This window comes from Myotis davidii, unplaced genomic scaffold (genome assembly GCF_000327345.1).
Source record: "Myotis davidii unplaced genomic scaffold, ASM32734v1 scaffold72, whole genome shotgun sequence".
Taxonomy (NCBI): Eukaryota; Metazoa; Chordata; class Mammalia; order Chiroptera; family Vespertilionidae; genus Myotis; species Myotis davidii.
In genome coordinates this window covers 2850095-2877110 of record NW_006284618.1, presented here as the reverse complement: position 1 = coordinate 2877110, position 27016 = coordinate 2850095, and the positions used below count along the sequence as shown (strand labels likewise).

General features: G+C 62.5%; 2 protein-coding genes across 2 annotated transcripts in view; one reads left to right on the top strand and one right to left on the bottom strand.

The window, feature by feature from the left end:
* The window catches only part of DPYSL4 (dihydropyrimidinase like 4), a 15965-nt gene extending 4625 nt beyond the window's left edge, over nt 1-11340 (top strand). Inside the window, exons 3-15 of the mRNA XM_015572536.1 lie at nt 210-298; nt 895-1079; nt 3026-3190; nt 4259-4320; nt 4415-4495; nt 5363-5431; nt 5850-5970; nt 6867-7023; nt 7303-7444; nt 8118-8288; nt 8661-8840; nt 9529-9694; nt 10477-11340. Of these exons, the coding sequence (XP_015428022.1) occupies nt 210-298; nt 895-1079; nt 3026-3190; nt 4259-4320; nt 4415-4495; nt 5363-5431; nt 5850-5970; nt 6867-7023; nt 7303-7444; nt 8118-8288; nt 8661-8840; nt 9529-9694; nt 10477-10568 (1680 nt within the window). The 3' untranslated portion in view covers nt 10569-11340. The remainder of the gene's footprint in view (nt 1-209; nt 299-894; nt 1080-3025; nt 3191-4258; nt 4321-4414; nt 4496-5362; nt 5432-5849; nt 5971-6866; nt 7024-7302; nt 7445-8117; nt 8289-8660; nt 8841-9528; nt 9695-10476) is intronic.
* Nucleotides 11341-12764: 1424 nt separating this feature from the next.
* STK32C (serine/threonine kinase 32C) overlaps nt 12765-27016 on the bottom strand; it is a 54467-nt gene continuing 40215 nt past the window's right edge. Inside the window, exons 2-12 of the mRNA XM_006754918.1 lie at nt 21804-21859; nt 20637-20788; nt 19598-19771; nt 18694-18731; nt 18509-18598; nt 18057-18160; nt 17397-17513; nt 16177-16302; nt 15961-16092; nt 14476-14543; nt 12765-13453 (exon numbers count right to left, since the gene is read on the bottom strand). Coding sequence (XP_006754981.1) covers nt 13306-13453; nt 14476-14543; nt 15961-16092; nt 16177-16302; nt 17397-17513; nt 18057-18160; nt 18509-18598; nt 18694-18731; nt 19598-19771; nt 20637-20788; nt 21804-21859 — 1205 coding nt within the window. The 3' untranslated portion in view covers nt 12765-13305. The remainder of the gene's footprint in view (nt 13454-14475; nt 14544-15960; nt 16093-16176; nt 16303-17396; nt 17514-18056; nt 18161-18508; nt 18599-18693; nt 18732-19597; nt 19772-20636; nt 20789-21803; nt 21860-27016) is intronic.

Below are 27016 nucleotides of genomic sequence, written 5' to 3'. Positions count from 1 at the left end.
TAAGGAGTGGGTGGGAGTGCCCCCGACTGCAGCTGCCTCTACCCTGTTCTTTCGGATGGTAGATGCTGCTGGCTTTTCTGTTGGGTTTTACGTGTACAGATTGTGCGCCAATGTTTCAGTCGTAAATCCAGAGTGAGAGGTTGTACGAACAATGTTGGGTAACTCGGTTTGGAGAAGACTTATCCGCTTTGTTTGTTTGTTTGCAATAGAGTGATCGCCTTCTGATCAAAGGTGGGAAGGTTGTGAACGATGACCAGTCCTTTTACGCTGATTTGTACGTGGAAGACGGTTTGGTAAAGTAAGTTTCTGTTAAGGATCCCTTCGCAGGCCCTAGAGTGCACTGATTGCACGTGATCCAGGACGCTCAGTCTTGTGAAATCCACGCCAGTGTTTTTTCTTTTCCAAAACCTCATTCCCTGCAAGCAGCTCTAGCCCAGGCCTTGAGTGACTAATCTCACTGTAAGGTCCAGTCGTAAGGCCTCAGGAAACAGGACTATGGCCTCCACATTTCTTGCACCATCACAGCCTTGGGACGATTCGGGGCTCACAGTGGGTGCTTAATAAATACGTATTGACCACACCTATTAGCTTCTCTGCTTCTGTGTCAAGCATCTCCAGCCACTAGTCAGCTAAGGGCAAATGGACGCCTCAGTGGACACCATCAGGGCCGTGACGTGCACACGGGGCTAGATCCTCCACTAGGGCCAGCTGTGTTGAGCCACTTCACGGCTCTGATAGTCTCCGGAGTCCTGTGGAGCCCTGGCCATGTGGCCCTCTCCCTCAGGACAGGAGCCCAAGCTCACGCGTCCCAGCTCCACCGCATTGCCGGGGAGCCCACGCATGTTCTGACCTGGGCTCTTTCTAACCAGCGACATCTCCCTTTGCTGCTTTCAGACAAATTGGGGAAAACCTCATCGTCCCTGGGGGCATCCGAACCATCGATGCCCACGGCCTGCTGGTCCTTCCAGGAGGTGTCGACGTGCACACGAGGCTGCAGATGCCTGCCCTGGGCATGACCCCGGCTGACGACTTCTGCCAGGGCACCAAGGCAGCCCTCGCAGGAGGGACCACCATGATATGTGAGTGTCCCCGGGTCGGGCAGCGTCCGGCCCCCACCTTGGTGCTCTGGCCGGGTGTGTGTGTGTTGCAGGAAGCGGTTTGCGTGCTGGGTTTTTTCTCAGTCCCATTTTTCCTCTATCACATCCCGATCTGCAAAGCCCTGGAGTGCCTTCCCTCGTCACTTCTGTTTCTCATGCTGGCCATCCTGCCTGGCCAGCTCTGGGGTGCCCCTGGGAGTCCGTGGAAGTGCATGGACGAGTGCCCAGTTATTCATTATTTCCTGGGAAGCCAGCGGCTGGCCGAGGACCAGGTTTGGAAAACTCCTCACTCTGGGCAAGCGAGGGGTTGTGTCACCTGAAATGCCAGATGGGTTTGCGCGTCAACTTCACCCCCGCTGAGGCCTGGGTTGCAGCAAGCTCCTGCCTGTGTCAAGAAGAATGAAAAACAGGTGCTGTGTCTTTAGGAAAAGGATGACAAAAACTTACTGTTACTCTCTCAGCACCCCCAGAAGTACCGTTTCTCTGAGCTGGCTCTGTGCCAGGCGCGAGCACCATCCTGGTGGGCTGCATCTCAGGTGCTGTCCTCGCAAAACCCTCTGAGCTCGGAGGAGAAGCCCCAGGTGCCAGCTTGTGTGGTGTTCCCGCTCTTGGCAAGCTCAGGAGCCAGGACAAGATAGCAGGCCAAACCCCTCTCTCGCAGCCCAGCTGCTGACATCAGAACAGTGCAGCCGTGCCTGCTGTGCCGGGCAGGTCTCACGAACCAGGTTGGGCACTGGCTCCACCATGTTTAGCTGTGTGGCCTCAGATAACAGCCGGCTGATACAGGCCACACTTGCCCAATCTGTCAGGCAGCAGGAGGAGGAAGCGAGCTCGCGCACAGAGGTGCTTTGTGGCGCCTGGTGCACAGGAAACGCTCTGTGACTGCCGCCAGGGAAGGCCACGCGGAGGACTGTGGGCTACTCCACCAGTGACAAGTAGCCACTGTCAGAATCGTGGCTTGGTTTGGTTTACTCAACCAAGAAGTGAAAAACCCCGCGACGGTCCATCCATCTTTTAGATGGACTCAGGAGACTGGTCGTTTCAGGCCATTGCTCATGCCGGTCACTGGTGGCCCCGGCCGGCCAGGACACCTCTGTGGTTGACATCACCTGCCCATGCCAATGCCAAGGCTGTGAGGTGTGGCTGAGAGGATGGAGAGATGCTTCAGGCTCGGGGCTGGCTCTGTCGAGCCATCTGCTTCCTCCACCTGCCAGCACCAGCCTGGAGCTGTGCACAGCCCTCAGGGTGGGACAGGCACCTGCTCCCGCAGGGTCCTGGCTTCCCCATCTGAGCTGTGGAGCACAGGAGCCCCCATAAGGGCTGTGCTGGAGGGAGGAATAGCACCTGCCAGGACCCTGGGGTGGTGCCCTCCTGTTGGCCACCGCACTCCCAGCTCTTCCCTCACCCAGGGGAGGCTGTGAGCAGGGTTTGGACCTTGGGTGTGAGGTTGGCAGGTGAGGGGCTGACAGTGCAGTGTGTGCACTCCCAGCCTCCCCAGGGGATGGGTGGGATGGGTGGCACTGATGAAGGTGTGTGCAGTCTGGAAGGCTCATGGGAAGCCAACTCTACGCCGCTGTTCTGGGCAGGCGTCCAGGTCCAGCACCGAGGACAGCGGCGCCCTCCCTTCCCCACCTCAAGGTGCTCCCGTGCTGGAGGGTAAGGCCCTTAGCTGCCACCCATGCTCTTGGGCTGTGATGTGTGCATCAGGGGTGAGGTGGGTTGTCTCTCAGCTCAGAGAGTGGCTGAGGAGATGGCTCGATGCCTCTCTGGACAGAGCTGATGAGCAGGTTTACAGCAGGGACAGCCCCTGTTAAGGTAACTGTGGCATCTCCTGTGTTGTTCCTGATCTTGTTAACATGACCTCCTTGGAGGTCGAGGTCATTCCAGTTCCCGTGCTGGGGGCTCGGCTGACTGCACTGCCCCCACAGTGGACCACGTGTTCCCCGACGTGGGTGTGAGCCTGCTGGCGGCCTATGAGCAGTGGCGGGAGCGGGCGGACGCCGGGGCCTGCTGCGACTACTCCCTGCATGTGGACATCCCCCGCTGGCACGAGAGCATCAGGGAGGAGCTGGAGGCCCTGGTCAAGGACAAGGGTGAGTGCCCACAGGGCTGAGGGGGGCTGGCTGGCAGGTGGGCAGACAGTGCCTGGGCTTCCCTGGTCTCGGTGGGAAGCCCCCTCCCCGGGCCGGCCCCTCCGTGCTGGGCTCTACATCCGTCTGGCCCCAGGGCAGGTGGCCAGGAGTTGGGGGAAGTTGGACAAGAGTCACTCGAGGGTCTGTTCTACTTCCAGAGGATCCAGGCTAAGGTCCTCGCCTCCCGGGTCTGAGGGACATGTCTTGTAACTGTCTTCGTTACAGTGGTCACAGCTGTCACTGCAGCTCCCTTGTCTCGTGCTCGTGGGTGGAGGAAATGTGATATTCATTTTCCTGGCAAGTTAAGACCCTGTTAGGAGGAGGTGTTAACACCCTCAGTGCTCTATGCTGCCTGTGAAGATGATGGGCCAGTCCATCATCAAGGGTTAAGGGTTTTTTTTATTACATTTTTTAGTTTACTTTTTTTTTTTCTTTTCTCTTTTTTTAGAGAGAGAGGGGAAGGGAAAGGGAGAGAGAGATACGCATTGATATGAAAGCAGAACATCAATCAGCTGCCTCCTGCAGATGCCCCAACCAGGGATGAACCCTCAACCTGGGCGTGTGCCCTGACAGGGAATCAAACCTTCCACCTTTTGGTGCAAAGGATGATGCCCAACCAACTGAGCCATACCAGCCAGGGCGAGGGCTATGCTTTTTGATTGAAAGTCCTGAAGCTAAAACCATATCAAGGTTCATAGTGGATTTGACAAAAGTTAGATGGAGTTAGAGAAAGGTGACGGGACCCAGAGGCGTGTTTGTGAGGGATTCATCTGCGTTCGCTACTGGGGAGCCATTGGTCCCTGATCCCAGGGCCTGAGGGGCAGGTGAAGGGGGGCTGGCAGATGCCCTCCTTCATCACTTCTTGTCGGTGTTTGTGGGCCTGGTGCCCAAGGGCTGCCATGACAGCTGGGGAGACGGCCATGGAGAGGGACCATCCCACCTGGCACCTCTGGAGATGGGGGAGGTGGGGAAGCTCCCAGGCATCACCCTGACAGCTGAGCATCTCACCCCTTCCTGCCTCTCCTCCAGGTGTGAACTCCTTCCTGGTCTTCATGGCGTACAAGGACAGATGCCAGTGCACGGACGGCCAGGTAGGGGCCGGTGCCCAGAGGAGGGGCCCGCAGGTGTCTCTCAGGCTGCTGCCGGGAGAGACACCCCTTACGACTCGTGCGCCTCTCCTCGCAGATGTATGAGATCTTCAGCATCATCCGGGACCTGGGAGCCCTGGCCCAAGTGCACGCAGAGAATGGAGACATCGTGGAGGAGGTGCGGGCCGGGCTGCCTGGGCGTGGCGAGGGGTGAGGGCAAGGGTGACTCCTGGACACCAGGATGTGAGCACTTAATCCCACCAACCCCAAGGGAGGGAATACTGAACATGTTCAGGAGGTAGTTTGCCCAGGTCAAAGGTCAAGCAAGCAGGGAGTTAGGGGAATCTTTTGCTGCCATCGATTTTTCCACGGTCATCAGACTTATCAAAAGTTCTTCCAAACCAAAATGTTGCTTTGTTGGGGGTACTGAGACTGGGGGTTCAGGCCTCCCGGCCCCAGGGATGGAGGCCCCTCAGGGAGCTGGCTTTGTTTTCCTTCTGACCAGTGGGCGCACGTGTGGGGTCAGTGCCTGTCCTTCAGTCACACCCCAGGTGGGGTCCTGCCCAGCGCCTTCTCCTAGGCCCAGGCTGTGAGGTGGGCACCCGTGAGCTCTGTGCCCTGCACTTGATGTTTTCCTCCTCACGCCTTTGGCAGCCCCTCAGGTGCAGGTGCATCGGGGCACCTGGGAGGTTCAGGGGGCTCCTCTGGGGCCTGGGGGGTGGTCTGCCCACCCCACCTGTACAGAGCCCCCAGTGCACACCCAGCTTGGCAGGCAAGCCTTGGGGGGTCATCTGAGCCCCGACGCCAGGAGCCCTGTGACCTCGGGCGAGTCCCTTGCCCTCTCCAAGCCCCGTTCTCCCATCTGTAGTTCGGGGAGCAGCAGCCACTCCTCGCCTGCTCTGCATTCTCCGTGGTTGGTGATGCTGGGGGCCCGGACTCAGCCTCAGCCAGTGGTTGCCCCTGGGCGGTGGCCCGCATGCCCTGGCTGCGGCTCCGGGTTCTGGCGCACCTGGGCAGGAACGTGGCACCTGGTTGGTTTCTGTAGGAGCAGAAGCGGCTGCTGGAGCTTGGCATCACCGGCCCCGAGGGCCACGTGCTCAGCCACCCCGACGAGGTAGGCGCTGTGCCCGCCGCGTGCACCTTGCCACTGACTGAGCCCCAGATGTTGCCTTCCTCTGGGGATGGGTCTGGGTCCATGGTCTGGGCAGGGCCGTGGCCATGCTGTCCTCACCTGTCCCCCCACCCGGCACATGTCCCCTATGACCACTGGCACCCCAAGCCCGGTACTCAAGGCTGAAAGGTGGCATGGTCAGGGCCTGGGAACTATGTGGGTCACCCCATCCTGGGCACCGAGCCCCAAGCTGGAGTCCTCACCCACCCAGGGGTGCCTCTCTGGGCCCAGGATCTGTGTGTGACCGTCATGCCCTGTGACCTTGAGCGAGTCCCTTCCCAGGGGCTCCAGGATGGCCCTGGGAGTCAGCATGGTCAGGGTTCCCCAGGCCCTTGCCTGGCCTGAGCATCCCTGTCCCCAGGTGGAGGCCGAGGCCGTGTACCGTGCCGTCACCATCGCCAAGCAGGCCAACTGCCCCCTGTACGTCACCAAGGTGATGAGCAAGGCTGCGGCTGACGTGGTGGCCCGGGCCAAGCGCAGGGGTGAGTCCTGGGCCTCGACCCCTATGCTGGTGAGGGTCTGGGGGGTCAGGGGTCACCTTCACCTCCCGGGAACTTGGCTGGCTTCACTGAGGCTCAGAGTAGGGCAGGTATGACTGAGAAGCAGCTTGCCGCCCAGCCTGGCCTCCTCACCGAGGGGCCTCATGCCAGGGACTCCAGGGGTGGGCTGCGTGGCCTGCAGGGGAGCAGCAGCTGCTCACCAAGGGCCTTAAAGCAAACAGAGGGGCCTGTGGAGTCACAGGATCTGTGTGTGACGGTGGACATGCCCTCTGACCTTGGGTTCAAAGTAAACATCATTACATAAAAGGGTACGGTCCTTTTTTTTTAGTTTTATTCATTTCAAAGGGGCCGGATCTGGCCCACGGGCCATAGTTTGCCCACGGCTGGGCTAGTCCCTTCCAGGAGCTCCAGGATGGCCTTGGGGTCATCATGGTCAGGATTCCCCAGGGAAACGTGCTGTGAGGGAGCCTGATTTTAGTGCAATGGAATCTTGTCCAGCTGATCCCACCTGGCGCCCCACACTACTGTTCGCTGGGCACCTCCGTGCACCCAGGAGCTGGGGTGCACATCCTGAAAACTGGGGTGCTCTCTGCCCACAGAGCACCCACACAGCTGGAGGCAGTGGGTAAATAAGAAAAGCATGTATGTGTCCGTGCAGACCAGCAGGGGGCGAGCAGAGAGCTGACGGGGTCTCACTCAGCCTGTGGCCCAGTGGAGTGCCTGGCAGGCCTGACCCCCTGCCTGCCTGGTGCCCCAGAGGAGAGGGACAAGCTGTGCAGGGTCAGGAAATTGATGGGCAGTGCAGTGCCCAGCCCTCCACCCTGCTTGGGTCCTGGGGGCATGCAGGCGTGGGGTGCCTCTCACGGGCCTCACTGCAGGGGTGGTCGTGTTTGGGGAGCCCCTCACCGCCAGCCTGGGCACTGACGGCTCACATTACTGGAGCAAGAACTGGGCAAAGGCCGCGGCCTTCGTCACTTCCCCCCCCATCAACCCGGACCCCACCACCGCAGACCACCTCACCTCCCTGCTGGCCAGGTAAGGAGACACTCAGGGTGGCCCACCTACTGTGTGCACGACCTTGGCCTGCTGGCAGCTCCAGGCTTCTCCCACACAAACCCTGGGCTGCACCAGAGCACCCACCCTGATCTGCCCCAGCCCCACCCCCACAGCGAGGCGCAGCTCTGCCCAGCACTGCCCTCACAGACCACCTCTGGCCCTGTTGGGTGCGCTGGGCCACGTGGGGGTGAAGCCGAGCGGCCTTGGCTGGTTCAGGGGGGCCAGGCCCCCTGGGCTCCCTGACTCGCTTGTTCTCAGCGGGGACCTCCAGGTGACGGGCAGTGCCCACTGCACCTTCACCACTGCCCAGAAGGCCGTCGGCAAAGACAACTTCACTCTCATCCCCGAGGGCACCAACGGTGTGGAGGAGCGCATGTCGGTGGTCTGGGAGAAGTGTGTGGTGAGTCCCGGGGCCTGGGCGCCGTGCACCGACCGGAGCCGGCTGCCTTGGGATCTGCTGGCTCAGCAGAGTGGGAAGCACTTAACCGGGAAACACCGTGCGGAATGAGCCCAGTGTGTGGGCCCCAGCGTGTCCTTGCTCCCGCCCTCACCCAGGGCTCCTCAGACATCGGTTCTGGTCCCCCCGAGGGCCCTCCCCTCCGATTCTCCTGTCACATCTGTGCAGGCAGCTGAGAGCGAGTGGGACCCCTTTCCGATGGTGTTATCCTCTGCAGTGCTAGTGGTCTCCCCATCATGCCTGCGATCCAGACTCCCGCCTCACTCGGAAAGCTCTGCCTGGCAACCTCGGTCCCCTTCGCCCCCCAACCCCGGCCCTTCCCTGGACTGAAGCCCAGACCCCGACCCCCCTCACCGCCCTGCTTCCCCAGGCCTCCTGGCCACACGGGGAAACAGTCCCTCAGGGCTCACAGACATGGAGCCTTCTCCACTTACTCACCACCAAGTGAGCCCCGGGACCAGGCTTTGGGCACAGGAAGGGGAAGAGCACTGGCTGGCTGAGATGGACCGATTCATGTGCCCTGGGAGTGTGAGGGGGTGCTGTCGCTGCCCTGGGGGGGCGGGGCCTTGGGCCCCATGAAGCCCCAGACCTCTCAGCTCCCCTTCTTGCTTCCCAGGCCTCAGGGAAAATGGATGAGAACGAGTTCGTTGCTGTGACCAGTACAAATGCAGCCAAAATCTTCAATTTTTACCCAAGGAAGGGGCGCGTGGCCGTGGGCTCCGACGCTGACCTGGTGATCTGGAACCCCAAGGCCACGAAAATCATCTCTGCCAAGAGCCACAACCTGGTGAGCGAAGCTGGGTCCCCGAGTCAGGGTCAGGGTGGGCTCCAGGATGGCCGTCGGGGGCAGCTCTGCTTCCCTCAGCTGGGACGCCTGTCTGGAGATTGCTGCAGAGTGTCACATGCCTGCCCACCTGGAGGGCGAGTTACCCAGGGCAAGCTCACCCATGTGCTCTTTGTCCTTCTAAGAAATGGGACTCAGAGACAAGCCCAGGAGGGTGCGGCCAGTTCCTGCTGGTTCTGGCCCCGCCAAGTTGGCTGCCTCCCATCAGAGGTCAAGCACGGGCACTCAGACCCGCCCCCGCACACCCCCAGGAGGCTGGCAGCCCGAGGGGTGTCCCGAGGGAGGGTGGTATGGACTCTCGCCCTGTCCCCCCAGAATGTGGAGTACAACATTTTTGAAGGCGTGGAGTGCCGAGGAGCGCCCACGGTGGTCATCAGTCAGGGCAGGGTGGTCCTGGAGGACGGGCACCTGTTCGTCACTCCGGGGGCCGGCCGCTTCATTCCTCGGAAGACGTTCCCGGACTTCGTCTACAAGAGGATCAAGGCGCGCAACAGGGTAAGGCCCGGGCCAGCGTGCAAGGCGAGAGTTCTTGGACCTTCCACGCGTCCAGGAGGTTTCTCCTCCGGATCAGCCCGACCCCCTCCCCAGCAGCGCAGGCCTGCTCCGGGGGTGGGTTCCAGGGGTGGCCCTGTGAGCGTTTATTTCCCAAGTGACCCACGTCCGTGCAAAGCCCAGACAGAGGGAACTAGAGTCATGAGTGGCACCTCCCCAAGTAAACTACTGGGACACAGAGGCAGGGCCTCCAGGGTTTCTCCGTGAGCAGATGTGCACGTGATCATCAGCAGGGCGTGAGCTTTCCACGGCTCTTGTGAACTTGGACATCATGAGCACTTTTCCTTGTCTTTACCTTCCCTTCCCATAACCCTGCGTCTGATGGTTGCACCAGGTATCGGCCTAGGTTCCACGCTGCATGCCTAAGTGATTGCTGCATGTACACACATGAACACGCATGCACACAGGCACACTCAAAGGATGTCTGAACTGAGAGTGAGCTGCCTGGGGGGCCGTCCCCTGGGGAGGGGTGTGGTGTCTGGTCTAACTCGGGCTGCCAGGGCCCGGAAGCTGCTCCCTGAACCTGACCCTGATGTTGGGACAGAGTAGAGTGGTCAGGCTCTTGGCAGGAGCCCCTGCCCTCCAGCTGTGGGTGCCTCAGCCCCTCATGCCTGGCTCCCTCGACCTGCAGCTGGCAGAGATTCACGGCGTGCCCCGAGGCCTCTACGATGGGCCGGTCCACGAGGTGATGGTGCCCGCCAAGCCCGGGGGTGGCTCCCAGGCCCGCGCGTCCTGCCCCGGGAAGATCTCAGTGCCGCCCGTGCGGAACTTGCACCAGTCGGGGTTCAGCTTGTCTGGTGAGTTGAGCCTGTGTCTGTGGGTGAGGACCATTGCCCTGCGCGGGGCTGGGCGGGGGGGTGAGGCCCACCCGGAAGCCCCTTCCGGCCCCAGGACCTGCCTGGAGCTGTCACTCTGAGCCCAGGGTGAGCGTGGGATGCCCGGCCTCTGTGGGGCCCAAGTGCCAGGTGGAGTCCGGCTGCTTCAGCCCCAGCAGCCCCGCCACCCGCCGTGGTGTGTGAGGCACATGAAGAAGGGTCTTCAGGGACATGCCTCTGGTCAGGGACCTCCCAGCATGCTGTGTGACAGAGCCTTTCCGAAGCACTGGGCCCAGGTTCTCCCTGCAAACCAGAGCCAGACACCCCCCTTTCCAGCCCTTGGGTGGGGCTCACCTGCCCCCTGAGGACTTGTCTCGTGCTCCCTCTCGGGAAGGTGATGGCAATCCCTGCTCACCTCCTGGGACATAGGTCAGGGGAAGGTCCCCTTTGAAATCTGGATCATCTTAAAAGGTAGGGACAGGCCTCTCCCGTCTCAGGGACAGCCTGAGACCCCCTGGAGGGACGAGGCAGGACTGGCTTCTGCTCCAGGCAGCCTTCCCAGAGGGTGGACCTTGACCTCCAGGCCCCTGCCTGCTGTAAACGCTGGCCTTGCTGTCCTATGCATCCGAGGCCTCCGTGACAGGAGCACCTGCCATCTGGGGAGCGTCAGGGACCCTAGCAGGGGGCGGGTTCTGCAATCCTGGCCTTTGGATGTGGCCGTGTCTGCAACCTCTCCCCACGCCCGTGCCCTGCCCTTTCTGCAGGATCTCAGGCAGATGACCACATTGCCAGACGCACAGCCCAGAAAATCATGGCACCCCCTGGAGGACGTTCCAACATCACCTCGCTGTCCTAGACCTCACTCAGTGCTCAGGGTGTGAGCAGCGGGTGCTGTCCCAGACAGGCAGCGTGGGGCTCACTCTCCCTGTTAGCTTCCCTATGTTGAACTGACTTTGAAAGGTGCTTGGTCTTCCCTTCCCCTCCCCAGAAACTCTCCTTTTGGGGGTCCCAGGCCCTGTTATGAGGGCTGAATCTGGGGAGGTGCCACTGCCAGGGACAGCTCAGGTTGCCTGGGCCGGGTGCTAGGTGCCTCGTGAAGGCAGGGCTGTGGGAACCCCCGGGGCCTCACAACACACACAGGCCAAGGGTTTGGGGTTTGCCCCCTCCTCCCCGTGTGCATCACTGCCCCTCGAAGTCGCGGCTCTGCCGTCTGCCTCCCTGCAGAGCTACAGCCTGTGCCCCCGGTCCCGGCCCCCAGCCCCGGCCCAGCCTGTCACAGCACAGGAGCAGCGCCGTGAGCTGAGCCCCACAGGGGCTGCTGTGACTTCAGGGACCCGCCGGGAGCTGAGCGCGGCGTGGCTTCCCAGCCGAGTGGTTTCCCAGCCGCGTTGTACACTCTTCCAAGGACCAAACCTCCGCCTTCATAGTCGCCCATCTCCGGGGGAGTTAGGACCTTTAGCTAGGATGCCCCCATCTTGTTACTGTGCATCCAGTAGTTCGGTAGAGCAGCAGTTTTGTGCGGTGAGGACAACTGTAGCCAGGACTCTGCATGCCACCCAGCCGGCCGCAGCACTGCCACCAGTCTGATGGGCACTGGCTCAATTAAAGGCGTCTGGGTTGGAAGCTGCCCCGACTTCTCTGGCCCCTGCACCATCCCCGCGTGAGTGGGTTTTGCGCCGCCCCCCTCCTCCCCTGACCCCAGACCCTCCTGCTGGCCCCTAGCCTGGCATTGGACCTCAGGACCACCCACAGGGGACACGCTGCTCAGCCTACGCTGGGAAGGGGCAGGGCTGGGTCTGAGTGGTGGGGATGGATCCCCTTAGGAAAGGGGGTCTGGGAACCTGCTCCTGAGCCCAGGCCTGCGGCTCAGGGACAGCCAGAGGGCCAGAGGGCCAGGGGCAGACTGGGAGGACCTCCACCCACATTCTGACCAGATGGGCCCAAGCCATAAGCAGAAGGTTGGGGGGCTGCATGGCTGTGAGCTGATTCCTCCAGCAAGCTGCCAGGCCTAAGTGTGATGCCCCTACCCACACACACAGCCTGGGCCCCGCCCCGCCCCCCACAAGGCAAAGCAGCCCAGGGTTCCCTTCCAAACCCTGAGGCTAGGCTGCCCAGAACCTTCCAGAAGAAGGCTGAGCTGATCTCCTCACCTCAGCCTCTTTCTCATAAAAACGGTTCTAGTTCTGTGCCCCAGGCGAGGAATGCTCCCAGAGGGGTGTCTTCCTCCCCCCTCACTGCCCCCCACCCTACACACACACACACCAGCAGGATGGTCATGGTCACAGGGAAGACAAGCCAGGGAGGTCGGGCTGGCCTGGGGCAGCCTGTCTGTCCTGCTGGTCCCACCGAGTTCTGGGGCTTCCTCTGGCTGGGTCTGGCCAGGGCAGCCCCCCAGCTACTTCCTGGGGCTCCACTGAGGCTGGTGTCTGCAGCACCACATCCCCTGCCCCGGGAGAGACTGGGTGACATGGAGCCAGACACACGCACCCCTGCCTCCTAAAAGGGGAACAGGCTTGCTGTCCCCTGGAATCTCAGATGCTCACGTAGACTTACATGTTTATACAAAACCCCAGACCTCTCCCCCTGCCTTCTTGCCTCTGACATCACAGGTCTCCACCCAGAACTTTCTCTGGGGTCTGTCCCACGCACAGGGCAGCCTGCAGTGCTGTCCAGCTCTGGACCCTGGCTTCCCGGGGGGGTGACTGGGTCCAAGCCCCACCTGGGCACATCAGCTGTGCTGACAGCAATCCCCGTACCCCAGCGAGTGGGGCGGCAAGACCCCTCTGCCCGGCCCACCTCCCCCTGGCTCAGCCGGCTCCTCGGGATGGATGGCCGTGGTCTGTCCTTCCACAGCCTGGCCCTCTGCCCAGCAGGCGCCACCCCTGCCATAGCTCTGCGGCTCCCGGGTGGACAGGCATCACCCAGGGCAGCGGGACGGGTGCCGGGGGCTCTGTTCAACTCCTGGACAAATGTCCCTGAACAGCACAACCGCTCGGCAGGCACAGGACGTGGAAAACACGGAAGAGGTCTGTAATTCCCAGAGGGGGAAATATGCAGAAACACCACAGAAAGTGCTGGAACAGTTTGTATTTATAAAACATCCTCGACCTCCCACCCACAGCCCTCCCCCTTGATGTACAAGAACCGTGGGCACTGTGCCCCTCCCACACTCTGGGTAGCAAGCTCAGGTGGGGCAGCTGACGGCAGGCTGGTCTCCAGGCCTATGTACAGCCGAGAGGTGGTGAGAGACGAGCGCACCTGTCCACCACGCGCCCAGCCTGTGACCTGCCGGCGAGGGGTCGGGAGGCCACCAGGACCACCATCACATAATCAGAGCCTCCAGTGGCAGCACACTCCCTGTCCACCATTCGACCACACTGACAGCCACCTGTCACCATGTGCCTCTGAGAGCCGATGGCAGCTCAGTGGTCAGGCTGTTCCCTGGAAACTGACCAGGACACAGCAGAGCCACCAGCCGGGGTCTGTGCTCGGACCAGCGGGCTGCTCAGTGGGAATGTTGTTGCTTGGCCTGTCCCTCTGGTGCGCTGAGTCCCCAGTGCAGCCTGAGTTACCTCCCCAGGGCCAGCGGGCTCCTAGCTGCTCCCCGCTGAGGGGCAGATGGAGCCGCACACGGGCAGGGCGGGGCTCGCGTCCTCACCATCCGCCAAGGCCTCACCGTCCACATCCCCCGCCTCGGGAGCGGGCAGGGCCTCCCTCGTGGGGTCCTGGCTCCTCCGCAGCCTGGTGGGGAAGCACAGGGAGGGGCTTTGTGCAGCCTCCCCCGCAGCCCAGGGACCGCTGGCCTGAGCACTGCAGCATGTCCCTGGCTCAGGGGCCCTGGACACGCACCAGGTGTCCGGCATGTCCTGGACAGGCTGGCCCAGCAGGGAGCGGGTGGCGGCTGTGGGCGGGTCATAGGCCTGGTGGGTTGCGGGCACTCAGCCCAGGGGCACCTCTGACTATGGGCCCGGGGCTGGGAGCAGCAGGGGTGGGGCGTCTCAATTCACTTCCAGCCAGAAGCTGAAAGGAGGCCTGGTTTAAGTGCAAGTTCTGGGGTCAGGAATTTGGGGGCAGGCTTTTCAAAGAGCTTGGACAAGTCCCCTTCTTACCCTGGCTCTGGCCTCCAGGATGGTGGTCAGTGTCCTAAGCCAGTGCCCACCTGTCATCCTGTTCACTGAAGCAGGACAGAGCACTGACTGATCCTGCTCCCCTTCCTGGCTGGAGCTCAGAGCCACCTCCTCCAGGAAGCCCTCCGTGCTTTGCCCTGCCACTCCTGCCCCTGGGCCCACAGCACTGGGCTTTATCTCCCCACTGTGGAGGTGTCGCAGCTATTCGTGGCCTGTTGTATCTCCCTGCCAGCCAGCCATGACCTTTCTGTCCCACAGTCCGACACACAGTCAGTGTTTGCTCAGTGAGTGCGTGACTGACTGAGGGGAGGCAGTGGATGTGCAGGAGCCATGCAGGCAGGAGCCACCAGCCCTTGTCTGGGAAGTCCACTGAGTGTCTGTCTTCCCAGGACATTCTGGCCATTGGCCCCAGTTTAGGACTAAAGGTTCTGGAGGAGGCCCTCCCGTATGAGCCTGAACGTTCGCCTCCCCCTTTCCTCCCAGGGCCAATGCTCAGACCCCCCAGGGGGATGGGGCCAGGTTTCCTGGGTTCAAGACCTGGGTGGCCAAGAAAGCCTTGTCCCATTTCCCCAAACTCCTCTTTGCCCCCATCACCCCTTCCCTCCCTCCTACCCCCCTCCCCACACAGTCACTCACTTTTCTCTGTTAAAAATCACAAAGTCTTGCTGGATCGCATCAAGGCAGTCCTGAAGGTAGTCATTCTCCTGTTAGTCAGAACGAGTGCCGGATGTCATCAGGTCCTCTCACATCCCCTCCGGTGGGAACACTTCCACCTGGCCTGCTTGTCCTCCCATGGCTGCCCCACTGGCTTTCTTCCAAAGCCGGGACTATACCCCAGGCGGCAGAGCACCTGGGAATTCGCACCTCCCAGATGACTCTTAGCCAGTGACCGAAGGGTTTCCTGGACAGCATCCCAGCTCCCTGCCTCAGGTGGACGCTGACATGGAAGGCCGTGTCCCAGTGACCAGACTTGGTGGGAAACGACACCTGGCTTGGATCCCTCCCCTCCCCCCTTCCTCCAGGCCACTCCTCACTTGGGCACCAAATCCCACCACAGGGGCTGCCCGAGAAGCGGCCTCAGGACAGGCCTGGAGGTGGGTCCCGCACTGGCCAGATCAGCGAGGAACCATCACGGGTGCCACGTGGACTGTGAGCTGGGAGGGTGCACGCAGCTGTGGCATTGGGGACAGAGCGGGAGGAGGAGTCACATGGACATGGGCCCGCTTGGCCAATGCTGGGCACAGGGGATGCACGTGTGAGAGACAGGCTCAGGTCAGGATGAGAGCAGCGGGATTCAGAGAGGGCCGGGCTGCCAGGCTTGGGAAGTTCCTGCATCAAAGCCGAGGCCCTGATAGGGAAGGCTCTGGGCTCACTGGATATGCCTGGGCCGGGCGGCTCAGCGGATGCACGCCGGGCGCCCTGCTGGAGGAGAGCAGCACCCCCTCCCCCACATGCCTGCAGACGGGCAGGGCTGCAACTGCGCAGCGGCCTTGAAAGAGTATTAGCCCCTCAGGATGTGCCTCTGCCTCCCCTCCGAGCCTCAGAACAACTACCAGTCTCCCATGGCCCGAGGGAGGAGGTGCTGAGGGCGGAGGTGCTGGGCCTGGGTGCGAGGAAGTGGACGGGGTGAGGCACAGGCCATACGCTAGTACAGGAGAGTCTTGCCATGAGGGCATCCCCCCAAGATTTGGGGGCTAGTTCCCTGGCAAGAGCCCCTGGAGAGGGTTCTCATTCCACTCAAAGAAGGAAGTGAGGGGCTCAGAGAGGGAGTGAGGGGCTCAGAGAGGAAGTGAGGGGCTCAGAGAGGAAGTGAGGGGCTGAGAGGAAGTATATACTTGGTTTTTTTTTCTCTTCATTTGGGGGCAGTGATCAGAGAGGAAGTGAGGGGCTCAGAGAGGGAGTGAGGGGCTCAGAGAGGAAGTGAGGGGCTCAGAGAGGAAGTGAGGGGCTCAGGGAGGAAGAGAGGGGCTCAGAGAAGCTGCAGACTCGGGTGCAGAAGAGGGGGCTGGGCTGGAGAAGTCAGGAGGAAGGTCTGGGGACTTTGCAGGCGGGGCATCCCTGCCGGGGCCTGTGGGGATGCTGTAACGTGAGGGGAGGACCCCACCCTGTCCCCGCACTCACGGACTGGGGGCTGTCCCTGCTGCTGTCCCGGGACCTGTTCTTGGCCAGCCGCTTCTTCTTCTTGTGCAGGGGCCTGGACTCCAGGATCATCTCCTCCAGCTCGAAGGTGGGGTCGCAGTGCAGGCGGCCTTTCTGTGGGGGGACAGGGCGCCGAGCTCACCCACAGGTGCCGCCAGCCACCCTGGAACCTCTGTCCGGACTGGCGTGCAGGCTTACGTTGGGCACAAAGCCCGGCTCCACCTTCTTCTTGCTCAGGTCGTCCCACAGCACGTTGGCCAGCCAGGGGGTCTCCTTCATGTCCTGGAGGCTGGAGACACGGTGCCTGGGGTTCACAGTGAGGAGCTGGAACAAGGCCCACATAAGATGGTGCCCGGCCCGAAGCCCAGTGGGACCAGGCCCGGCACTCCCTGGGGGGAGCAGCCTGCCCAGGCCAGGGCACCCGTGCAGGTCTCGCCAGAAGGCCTGAGGTTTGGAAATTCAGGGTCTCAAGGGTCAGGCGAGCATCCTGGTCAGTGCAGTAATGTGGCCAAGGGGACGGTCTGAGCGGCCTGGCTCAGCCCCTCGAGTCCAAGGAGGCACAGGGCACATGGGGTCTGCAGGATGTTCTGCTAGGATTTACCAGCAGGTGGCAGACTCGGCCTGGCTAACTGCAGAGGACAGACAGTACCACCATCACACCCCATGGGCCCTAAGGCAGTGGTTCTCAACCTTGGCTGCACATTTGAATCACCTGGGAATCTTTTTAAACTCCTGATTTCTGGGCCTCATCCTCCGGAAATTCCGTTTCTTTGTTACTAATATTGTGGCCCCGCCCCATAACAAAGAAACAATTTCCGGACCCACAAGGACCCTGTAGGCCAGGATTCGGGGCCCCACAAGTGCAGCACGTCCTCCCACCCCAGGTCCCGCTGCACCAGGGTCTTTAAAGTGAGGCTCTCCGAGTAGGCAGCTGTGGGGCCCCACAGCCCAGCCCCGGCCCCGAGGGGTGCACGCTGGTGGCAACACATGGCCCCCCGCGTCCCTGCAGGCTGAGGGCCCTGGGCTGCTACAGACACGCTCAGGCCTTGGGAGGTGCAGGGGGCCCCGGGTCTTCTGTGCTTGCTCCCGGGGGTGGCCAGGCCACTAGCAGCAGGCACAGGGTCAGGGGAGGCCAGTCCCACACCCTCTCCCTCCAGCACACACAACGCGTGCCCTGCACCGGCTAACTTCTCTGCCTGCGTCTCAGTTTGGGCATCTGTGAGGCAGGGTGATAACCGGTGTCGCGAGACCAGCTGGTGAGGGTTGCCTTAGCTCACAGCCAGGCTACTATAGGACAGAGTCGGATGGACAGGGAGCCTGCCGGACAGACATGCAGGAACCAGATGCCTCCTCGAACCCAGGCTCCATGCCACACACCCCTGTGCGTCTGGCGGGCCTGTGCTCTGGGAGGGGCTCACCTTCCGCAGCAGGGCCACCATCTCCTTGGACCAGGAGGGGACGTACTGGACGCTCACAGTGCTGAACAGCTGCACCAGGGACTCCATGGCGTCGCTGGAGTGGATGTCGTAGGGCCTCTGGGCAGAGGAGGCGGCGCTGTGCTGGTGCCTCACCGTGACCCAGAGCGCCCGGCAGTACCCACCCCAGTACAGGCACGGCCTGAGCACGGCCCCTCCTGGGAACAGCCAGGAGGAGAAGCAGGTGCCGGGGCGGGGCCGCACCTCCACTGAGGGACTGACCAGAAGAGGCGCTGACCAGGCCTGAAGGAGGCACGTCCTCCCCAGGGGCAGATGGATGGGCCCCGGAGGCTAGGCGGAGCTGCCTTCCTCGGGGTGGGGTCCCTCAGAGCCCCAACCAGGGGATGGGGAAGGACAGTTCCAGGCCCAAAGCCCAGAGGCCAGTGCACAGGCCCACCACTGCCCGGGAAGCCCCAGCGACTCTCCCCAGCACTCCCTCAGGCACTGTGCGCCCACCCGAGCGTGGGTGGCCTCGCTGACGCTGATGTCCCCGAACCCCTGGGGTGGGGCAGCCTCTTCCCTCCCCAGGGCACCAGGGCCACCCCGGGGGGTCACAGCCGGCTTGGGGTCTGGGGCTGAGCCTGGGGCCGAGGAGCTCCGTACCCATCCACGCAGCAGCTCGTAGGCCATCACCCCCACCGACCACCAGTCCACCTCGAAGGAGTAGCCAGTCCCACCGTTGACGAAAGACTGGAAGATCTCCGGAGCTTTCCAGAAAGGGGAGGAGAGGCTGAGCACCCTGACCCGGGCCCCAGGGCTGGCCCCTCAAGATGGGGCCTGAAACCAGGCTGCCACTGGAGCAGACCGGGAAGCGCCCTCAGCTGTCACCCTTCCCCACAGACCACCTGGTTCAAGTCCAGGTCCCACAGCCTGCGCGCGTGCACCAGGTTATCTCATGTCATACCCATAACCCTCTTGTGCGTCCCTTGTCTTCTGCACGGATCAGACACGCTGTTCTGTACATGGCTGCTCTTCCCTGTAGGGAAGTGACCTGCCCACCGGCCGCAGGCTACGTGGGAGTCGGCGGGGGCAGGTGGGTGCGGGGCCTGGCTCACCCATGTACGGCTTGGTCCCAGCCAGTGCGGTCGCCCTCTCCCCGTCCTTTATGATGGTGGCGATGTTGAAGTCGGTCAGGTGCGCGTGTCCTGCGAGGAGGGAGGACAGCACCGCTGTCCAAAGGACCGGAGATGCGCCCTGAGGGCAGAGCACTCACCCCTCGCGGCCTCGAGCCCCTGCTCACCTTGCTCGTCCAGCAGAATGTTGTCGGGCTTGACGTCTCTGCAGAAAGAGCAGAAAGCGGGGAGACATCCCTCCTGCTCCTGCCCGGTAACCCCGGCAGGGCTTGGGGCTCCCCCGAGGGACCTCCAGCCAGCAGAGGCCCAAGAGGCCTGAGATGGGCCCTGGGAAGACTGAGGGCCTAAGGTCCCCTTCCCATCTGGTGACATTCGGACGGAGCTGTGCAGACCAGCCGTCCTGGTTCCTGGGGGGCTGCCTCCAGCCCCACCTTCTGGACCAGACAGACAGCAGAGAGAAGCCCAGCAGTGGACAAAGTCCCTAGAGGACAGAAGCAGGCCCCGGGGGGCCCGACTCCCCAGGCTCACCCTCTCCCAGAGCCCCGAGCTGCACACACTGTGGACTGGGGCCTTCACAGGCCCAAAGGTGACCAGATAACAGGGTCCCCAGGGAGAAATGCAGAACCACAGCGATCTGACTTCATAATAAACCACACAGTGAGCGTTTTCTTTCCTGTCCTGTGACTGCAGCTTTACCTCCCTGATTGCATCTGCTTTAAGCGAATGTTAACATTCATTTGAATTCCCCAGGGATACAGCAGATGGACAAATGAGATCCTGCAGTTAAACACACCAGGCAAAGGCTGCCCCAACGTGGCCAGACTCCAGGGTCCCCGAGATCCAAGGGCTCTGTGTGCCTGGCCCAGCTGGGGCTGCTGGGGTAGGATCTGCCCCCAGGTGGACATCAGCTATGCCGCTGGGGGGCTGGCTTGGAGCCACACCTGGGGGCAGGTCTGCGGGCAAGTTTGGGGCCGAGCACGAAGGAGCTGTCAGGTTCTGCCAAGGGTGGCACCCTGCCGGTGGAGTGTCCCTGTGGCCAGTCCTGCCCAGGCCTAGCAGGTGTGCGCACACCTGTGGATGATGTGCTGACTTCGCAGGTAGTCGAGGGCCAGCGCCATCTCGCAGATGTACAGCCTCACGGTGTCCTCGGAGAACTGGACGTTCTGCTGCAGGTGGTAGCGCAGGTCCCCGCCCAGCAGCAGGTCCACCACCATGAACATGTCCTCCTCGTCCTGGAAGGAGTACCTGTGGGCAACAGGGGAGGCCCTGGCACATGCATGGCTGGGGGTCACCCCCCAACCCCTACTGTGGAGAGCGGCTACATGTTCCCAGGTGGCTGAGTGATGTGGGCTGCGGGAGGTGCAGCCAGTGCTGCCAAAACAAAGCTTGATAGAGTTCAGGTGCTTGTAATTGAGTAGATTCGAAACCCGCGAGAACATTGTAAACATCTTGACCACGCCCTGACTTTGCCGGGTGGAATCTGCTATAAAATAAAGACTCGGCTTGCAGGCTGCGGCACCGTCTCTCCATCAGAGAGCAGCGTCCGCCCCAGCTCTTTCTTCTCTTGTCTGTCTTTTCTCATCCTTCACCACCCACCCCGCCAGGTTCACCGCTGGCCGTGCTGAGCGCAGCACACCCCACATTCCACAGGAGCAGAGCCCCACCTCTTCAGCCCTGTGAGCACCCCGATGCCCAGGGCCCTGGGGAACCACACCCCACCTGTGAGTGAATTAGAAGGCACTCCCACCCCCGCCAAGAAAAGGCGATTGGGGGATTCAGGAGCACTTCCGGGGAGGAAGGAGGGTGACCTGCTGTGGCTTCAGGTCCCCACCTCCTAGGGCTGGTCTTGGGGCCCATTTTGTGGAGGAAACTCAGGCCCCCAAACTCTCCCCCACTGGCGTTTTGCCAGAAACTCTGTGGGTCACAGGCCTCCTCTGTGGGAAAGCGCAGGCCTCTGCAGGTGGGGGAGCCCTCAGGAACGCAGGTACGGTGGACGCCTGGGCAGGGGCTGTGAGTGGCTGGGGAGAGGGAGGAGGGGTGCGGTGCCGGGTGTCCCAGGTCAGGAGAGCGGGGAGCAGCGTGTCTCCTCCGAGGTGCGGGGCGGGCTCACCAGAGGTTCACCAGGAAGACGTGCTCGATCTCCTGCAGGATCTCCAGCTCCCGGAACACGTTACGGACCTCGTCCCGCTCGATGCACTGCTGCTTGCTCATGTACTTCATGGCGTACATCTTCTCCGTGTCTCGCTTCTGCACGATGCACACCTGGAGGCACAGGGCGCCTCAGCACGCTGCCCCGATTCCCATCCCGGCCCCTGCAGGTTCCACTTTGAAGTGACTGCATGTAAGTCTCTGGAGGGACCCGTCTGCTGTGCACAGGCGCCTTCCGAGAGCAGGCAGGTCCCAGCCCAGAGCACCGCAGGGAGGGGGCCTACAGGCCTGTGCGGGTGCCCGCACCCCACCCCAGCCATGACCTGGGCAGGGGGTGTCACCCTCCTCAACCCCAGCATCCCCTTCCCAGGGCTCAGAGCAGCAGAAGGCTTGGAAAGTTGTTGGGGAACGAACGAGAGGACACCTTGGCCAGAGCCCTGCACCCAGGAAGCCCCTGTGCACAACAGCTGTTCTCAAATCCCCACCCCCCTCTCCCAGGGTGGCAGGCCCCACCCAGCTCCTGGGTCCCCTGAGCGCTGGCCTGCAATGCCAATCAGCAACGCTGGCGCTGCTCACACGGTTGGTTGGTAGAGAGGATCGGGGTGAGGTGAGGACTGTGAGAAACCGGGGCTGGGCTCCCTCGTGGCCAAGGAAATTCAATCAGATCAGAGACAAAGGTCTCCCATGGAAGTAGGATTAATGCACAAGGTCACGGGCTGCACAGCCAGCGCTGTGCCCCCATTCGAGTCATGGGGAGACCTCACAAGGAGAGAGAACCCAGAGCCATTTCTAAGGGTCCCCACAGCCTTCGGTCTCCAGGTCTTCAAGGAACAGGAGCCAAGGGAAGTGGAAGATTCTGGAACTGGAGGTCCCAGGTGCCTCACCGAAAGGCAGGTGATCTGGAACTGACCGGATGTCTCAACGGACATCAGTGTCTCCTGCCAAACCTGCTGGATCCACCCCTTTGGTGAAACCCACCTCTCCTGGCCTTGGAGAGCATCCTGGGCAACAAAGAGGCTTTCTTCCGACGGTGTTCATCACCGTATTATTTGTAGCAAGACTTTCCATCAACCTCCATGTCCAACAACTTCCACGTCCAACAACCTGGCCTCCGCAGGCCGTGCCTTACCTTGCCGAAGCTGCCCTTCCCGATGGCCCGCAGGATCTGGAAGTGGTCGAAGGTCACTAGGAAAAACAGAGGGCTCCAGGTGAGGTGGCAAGAAGGCCCGGTGCCACCACCAGCCGCTGGGTGCCCCAGCAGGTCAGTCGGGGGGTCGCCGTGGCGCTGGCTAGAGGCTTACCTGAGGCTTCTGTGCAAAGTGGGGAGGGCTCCAACCAAGGCAGAGGGGTGGGCCCCAAGGGGGCCGTGGAGCCCCCTCTTCCAGGGCTCATTGTGGGGCAAGGCTGGGCTGCCCCACCTACAGACGGAATGGCATGAACCTCTGTGCCCAGTGGCCCCCATCAAGGCTGCTCCCAACCAAAAAAGACCCACAAATAGGAGGTCCTGGGACCCTCAGGGCAGCGGGCCCCTCCTGGAGAAAGGGGTCGGTGGAAATCACTGCTTTTCTCATGGCTACAGCAAGACGCCCACGAGCGTTCACCCTGTGGCGCGGACAGGGGTTGGCACGTGCTCTCAGGGCTCCCGATTCTATTCAGAACCAGACACCTCCTTACACAGGAGACGGGGTTTCTCAACCGCACAGGCCGCTCCCCTTCAGCACCTCTCAGCCCCCCAGACAGGGAGCCGGCTCCGCCCAGGGCCCAGGCCAGCCTGGCTGTGCCCCCAGGTCTCCACCCTGCGGGTCTCTTCCCACCCAGGCCTCTGCCCCCCACACCCTCAGACTGTGAGCATTCCCGTGGATACGAAGCCTCGGGTCCAAGCCCCAGGCCCCACAAGCAAACCCTTCACTCCCCACCCCCGTGTCCTGGGGGCCTCTGTCCTCTCGCCCTCTGACCCTCCACCATCCCGAACAGACCCATGGCCTCACTGGGCCCTGTGGTCCTGCAGGGGCACCAGGAGCCCCCCAAACCCTGCAGTCCTCCAGCACCCAAACCTGTCCGGGAAGGGGCCGCTCCCCCTGGGCCCTTTGGGGCTGACCCTGGCTGTCTGACCACAGGGCTCCGGCCACTGGTCTGTTTGGGAGGTTGGGCCCTGTGAGCGAGTGAGCCAAGGCAGGCGGCTGCAGGGACCGCAGGCCAGGCCTGCCACCGGCCCTGGGAGGGGACTCCTGGAGGGGACACGCGCGTGTGGGCGCAGACGCCAAGCCGGCACACGGCTCTCGCGCCCGGTGCTGGGAGGGGGCTGCTACCTTTTACGAGGTCTCAGGGAGTCATTTGTGAAGCTGACATTTGGCAAAGAGATGAGGGTGTGAGACAGAGTCCCCGGGCTGCGGCTGACGTGATTGGGCTGCCAAATTCCTACGTGCGACTTGTGCTGCTGTGCGGCGCTGGAGGTGCACCTCCAAATTGCGGGGTAGGTGAAAGGAAGCGGTAATTCAACCCAACAGTCTCCCCGCCCCACACACTCCTGGGACTCTGCCAGGAGCCGGAGCAGCAGGAAGCCTGTCTGTGTGTCCGCGTGTCCTGCCCGCAGGGAGATGGCACAGCCGGCGCTCAGCCTCCACGGACCCCCTGCTGCACGGCCTCCTGGGCACGGCTCCTCCTGGGGCAGATAAACACGTAAACCCGCCGGTCAGGAGCGTGTACTCTTCCAGGAGGGCCTTCATTTCGCGGAGTTGGAGGCGCAGCATCGCTATGAAAATAGGTCATGTGGATGCAGCGAGTGACGAGTTTTAATTCTCTTTCCCCGGGGCTGACACCCTGCCGGCCTCAGACCCAGGCCACGTCCTTCTGAGGGCTGCTGCCTGGCTCTGGGTCACTAAACGGAGCCCCCCGATCCTGGAGCCACCTCCTCACGACTTGCCTGAGCGCTCAGTCCAAAGCCCAGACGTAGCCCTCAAGGGGACATCTAACGATGTCCTGGAGTGTGTCACCCCATCTCAAGAGCCAGCCCCCAGGAGAGCCGGGGAGCTCTGTCCAGAGTGGGGTCCAGGCTCCCACGGACTCGGTCCCAGGGAGACTAACGCAGCCCATTCCTGGAGGCTGTGCCGGGGACGGCCCTGTTGCGACACCGGAGCCCTGGCCCTGTCACATGGCGCTCCACATGGGCCGTGTCAGGGGTCCCACAATCTCAGGCTCAGGGTAAAGGTGGCTGGAGGGAGAGGGCAGGGGTCCAAACAGGGTGTCGACAGGCCCCCTGGGTCCAGGTCGGCCCAGGAACTCAGCGCTGCGGTTGCAGTTAGCACAGAACCCAGGGGAAATGTGGGTAATGTCTGAGCACTTTTTCCCCCAAAACAGAGCGACGACTCGCCCTTCCTCTGTGCCCAGCTCGGCCCTGCACCCCACTTGAAGTTCGCCCAGCGCCCGGGACAGACGACGCCCAGGGAGGTGTGGCAGAGAGCGGTCCCCTCACAAGCCGGGCTTTTCTCAACAGACAAAAAGTTGCCCCCAACGAGGAAAGCAAGAGGGAAGACGGCCCGGGGAGGGCAAAAATAGAGCTGCCGCGGAGTCGTGAGTCACCGCTACGTTACCCATGACACAGCGAGGGCTCCCTCCCCCTGGAGGGCCACCTGCTCTGAGCCCCCTCCCCAGGTCTAATGCCGTCAGAGCCTGGGAAGTGGGGGCCCCAGACAGACTGCAGGAGCCTGTGGAAGGTGAGCAAGTCCTGGGCACGGCTGGACCCGAACCCGCCCAACCTTTCCCTCTCAGCCTGCCTCCCCCGTCACCTAGGAGAGGCCTAACCCCCAGAGCATCCCCGGGACAACCAGCGCTCTGTCCCCGGGAGAAGGCTGTAACGATAAATCACATGTGGCAAGTCACATCTGATGACCCAGAAACCTCTGGGAGAGAGTCGTCGCCTGGCCCTGGCCTGCCCTCTGCAGAGCTTGTGGTCGCTCCTTCCTGGGCTCCTCAAAGGCAGCACAGGGCCCACTCCACCTCCTTGGGGCACACAGGCCAGTCCACCTGTGTCAACAGGACACCTGCACGCAGGGGGGTGGGTCACCAGATGGTCACCTCAAAGACACCCCAGGGCCCTGACCTGCTCACCACCTGTCCTCGGAGGAGTCCTCATGTCCTTACCGCTTTTCCTTCTCAGAGCAACGCAGTGAGGGGTGAATGCGCCCACTTTACAGGTGAGAAAACTGAGCTGAGAGTCCGGCAGAGTCTCAGTAAAGGACTTCGAGACCCTCGAGGCAAAAGAGAGGATGCTCTCCTGAACTTCAGTCCCCTCACAGGGACCTTGACCCAGGGTTTCCGTGGCCCCTGAGGATGTCTTAAGACTCCCCTCCCCCCACCCCTGGTGCAGGAAGGTCCATTCAAAGTGAGCAAGAGGGTGCTGGCTCTGGCCTCTGACCTTAGACTCCTCGGCCTCGAAGGGAACCTGGCTGAGCATGACGTGTGCTGCCCACTGGTCTGGGAGAACTCAGCCGGGTACCTGCCACCCAGTCAGGGCGGACAGCAGCCCTCGTGGGCAGCCACCTGTGCCCGAGTCCTCCCGGGGCCCTGGCTCAGCCTCATGAGGTAAAGGACAGCTTCTCGATGGTCCAAGCAGCCACCTGAGCTGGAAGGAGCCGGGGAGGGGCTCTGCCCTCAGCTGGCATCGCAGCCCGGCCAGCACCCTGCCCTGCAGGACCCTGCTGTTCCCTCTATCTGGGACGCTCCTGCACCCACTTCCCTCCTGGCCATCCTGTGCCCACAGAGCGCTCACCACCCACCTGTGCCTGCTGGCTCACTGTGTCCCCACCATGGCCCCCAGGCAGCCTGAGGCTGGCCCTCAGCACCAGGGAGACCCGAGGGCAGGAGCAGGGCCGGACCTGGCAGCTCTGAGGAACAGACACAGCCTAGACCTGCACCAGGCGCGAGGCAGAGCGGAGGCCTCTGGGGTTTGGGTTCCAGAGCAATCCTGTCTTCTGGTGCCAGGAAGGCACCAGGGCCAGCAGGCGTGGGTGCCTCTTGTCCCAGGCTGGACCCTGTGGGACTCGGGGAGACCCACGTCTGCTTACAGTAAAGCTTTGGCCCATAAAACATGTTTAGTGGCAACTTCCCACTGTTTGTCCCGGATCCTGCCTGGTCCACAATAGCCCGGAATTGTGTTCGGGTGTTCCCAGCGACAGCCACAGGCGGCACCAGAAACGTTCATAATGAGTGATGAAGGCACCAGCCCAGGTCAGTACAGCATCTCTGGCCGCCTGAGGCCCAGCTCCTCCTGGTCCGGCGGGGTGTCACCCAGAGCAGGGTGGCAGAGGGGTCATGCTGTCCAAGGCCCCCCGCTGGCTGCCTCCCCCCAGCACCTCCCACAGTGACAGACTCAAGGCCCACAGAGCCCCTTCGCCCCCTGCCTCAGCCCTGGACCCAGCCCCCAGCTGGGTGAACAGGAGATCAGTGAGGACCGGGAGCTGGGTGGAGGGGGCCGCCTTGACGGGCAGGGGGCCAGGGAGAAGGAGGGGGAGGAACAGGCCTGTGGAACAGCTGAGCCCTAAACCCCGAAGTGGGGTGCAGCGAGGGGACTGGCCAGGGAAGGGCACCCCTGGACGATGGGCAGGCCCTGTCCCTGGAAGTTCTCTGTATCTTCATGCAGGTGGGCAGAGGGAAAGCCCCACCGCCGTGGCTTCACCCCAAGTCTGTGGCAGCCCTCCCTCTGCAGACACCACTGCTGGGTGCCACCCACCTCGTTCCTGCTCACACCTCCCCCCCTCCAGGCTGTTCTCAGCCGCCCTGACCCAACCTCACGCCGCCCCCTGAGCCCCTCCCTCCTTAGCACTGCCTGGAGCCCTGCTCATGTGAGCCCCACATTTGGGGGGGGGTGCCTCCTGGGCGCTCAGGGTCGATGTGGGGAGCCCAGCCATGGATCCATCAGGGCGAGATTCACCCGAGGGTATGGACTGCCAGGAAGTGAGAGAGGGAGTGGGTTCTGGAGAGTTGCCGCTCCCTGGGGGCGGCATCAGCAACCCCAGCGCCCCCAGAGAACCGGGCTGCAGGTGGGAGCAGAGCACTCTCGCCTCCTGGATTCAGGCTCATGGATACCGCCCTATGGTCTCCTGCACATTGGTCAGACATGCTTCTGGGCACAGGGGTTGGAGTGGGCTCAACCGGTTGGAAAGGCTCTAAGAGAGCATCACACGCTATGAGCAGGCGGGGGACAGGAGCCCCAGCCTGAGGCCTGGGGTGAGGCCAGGGGTGGGGAGCTGTGGGGACAGGCGAGAGGAGCACCAGCTGAGTCTCTGCCACTCACCACTGCGCAGCGATGGGCAGCGAGGCCGGGTGAGGTGAGGGCAGCGGTGC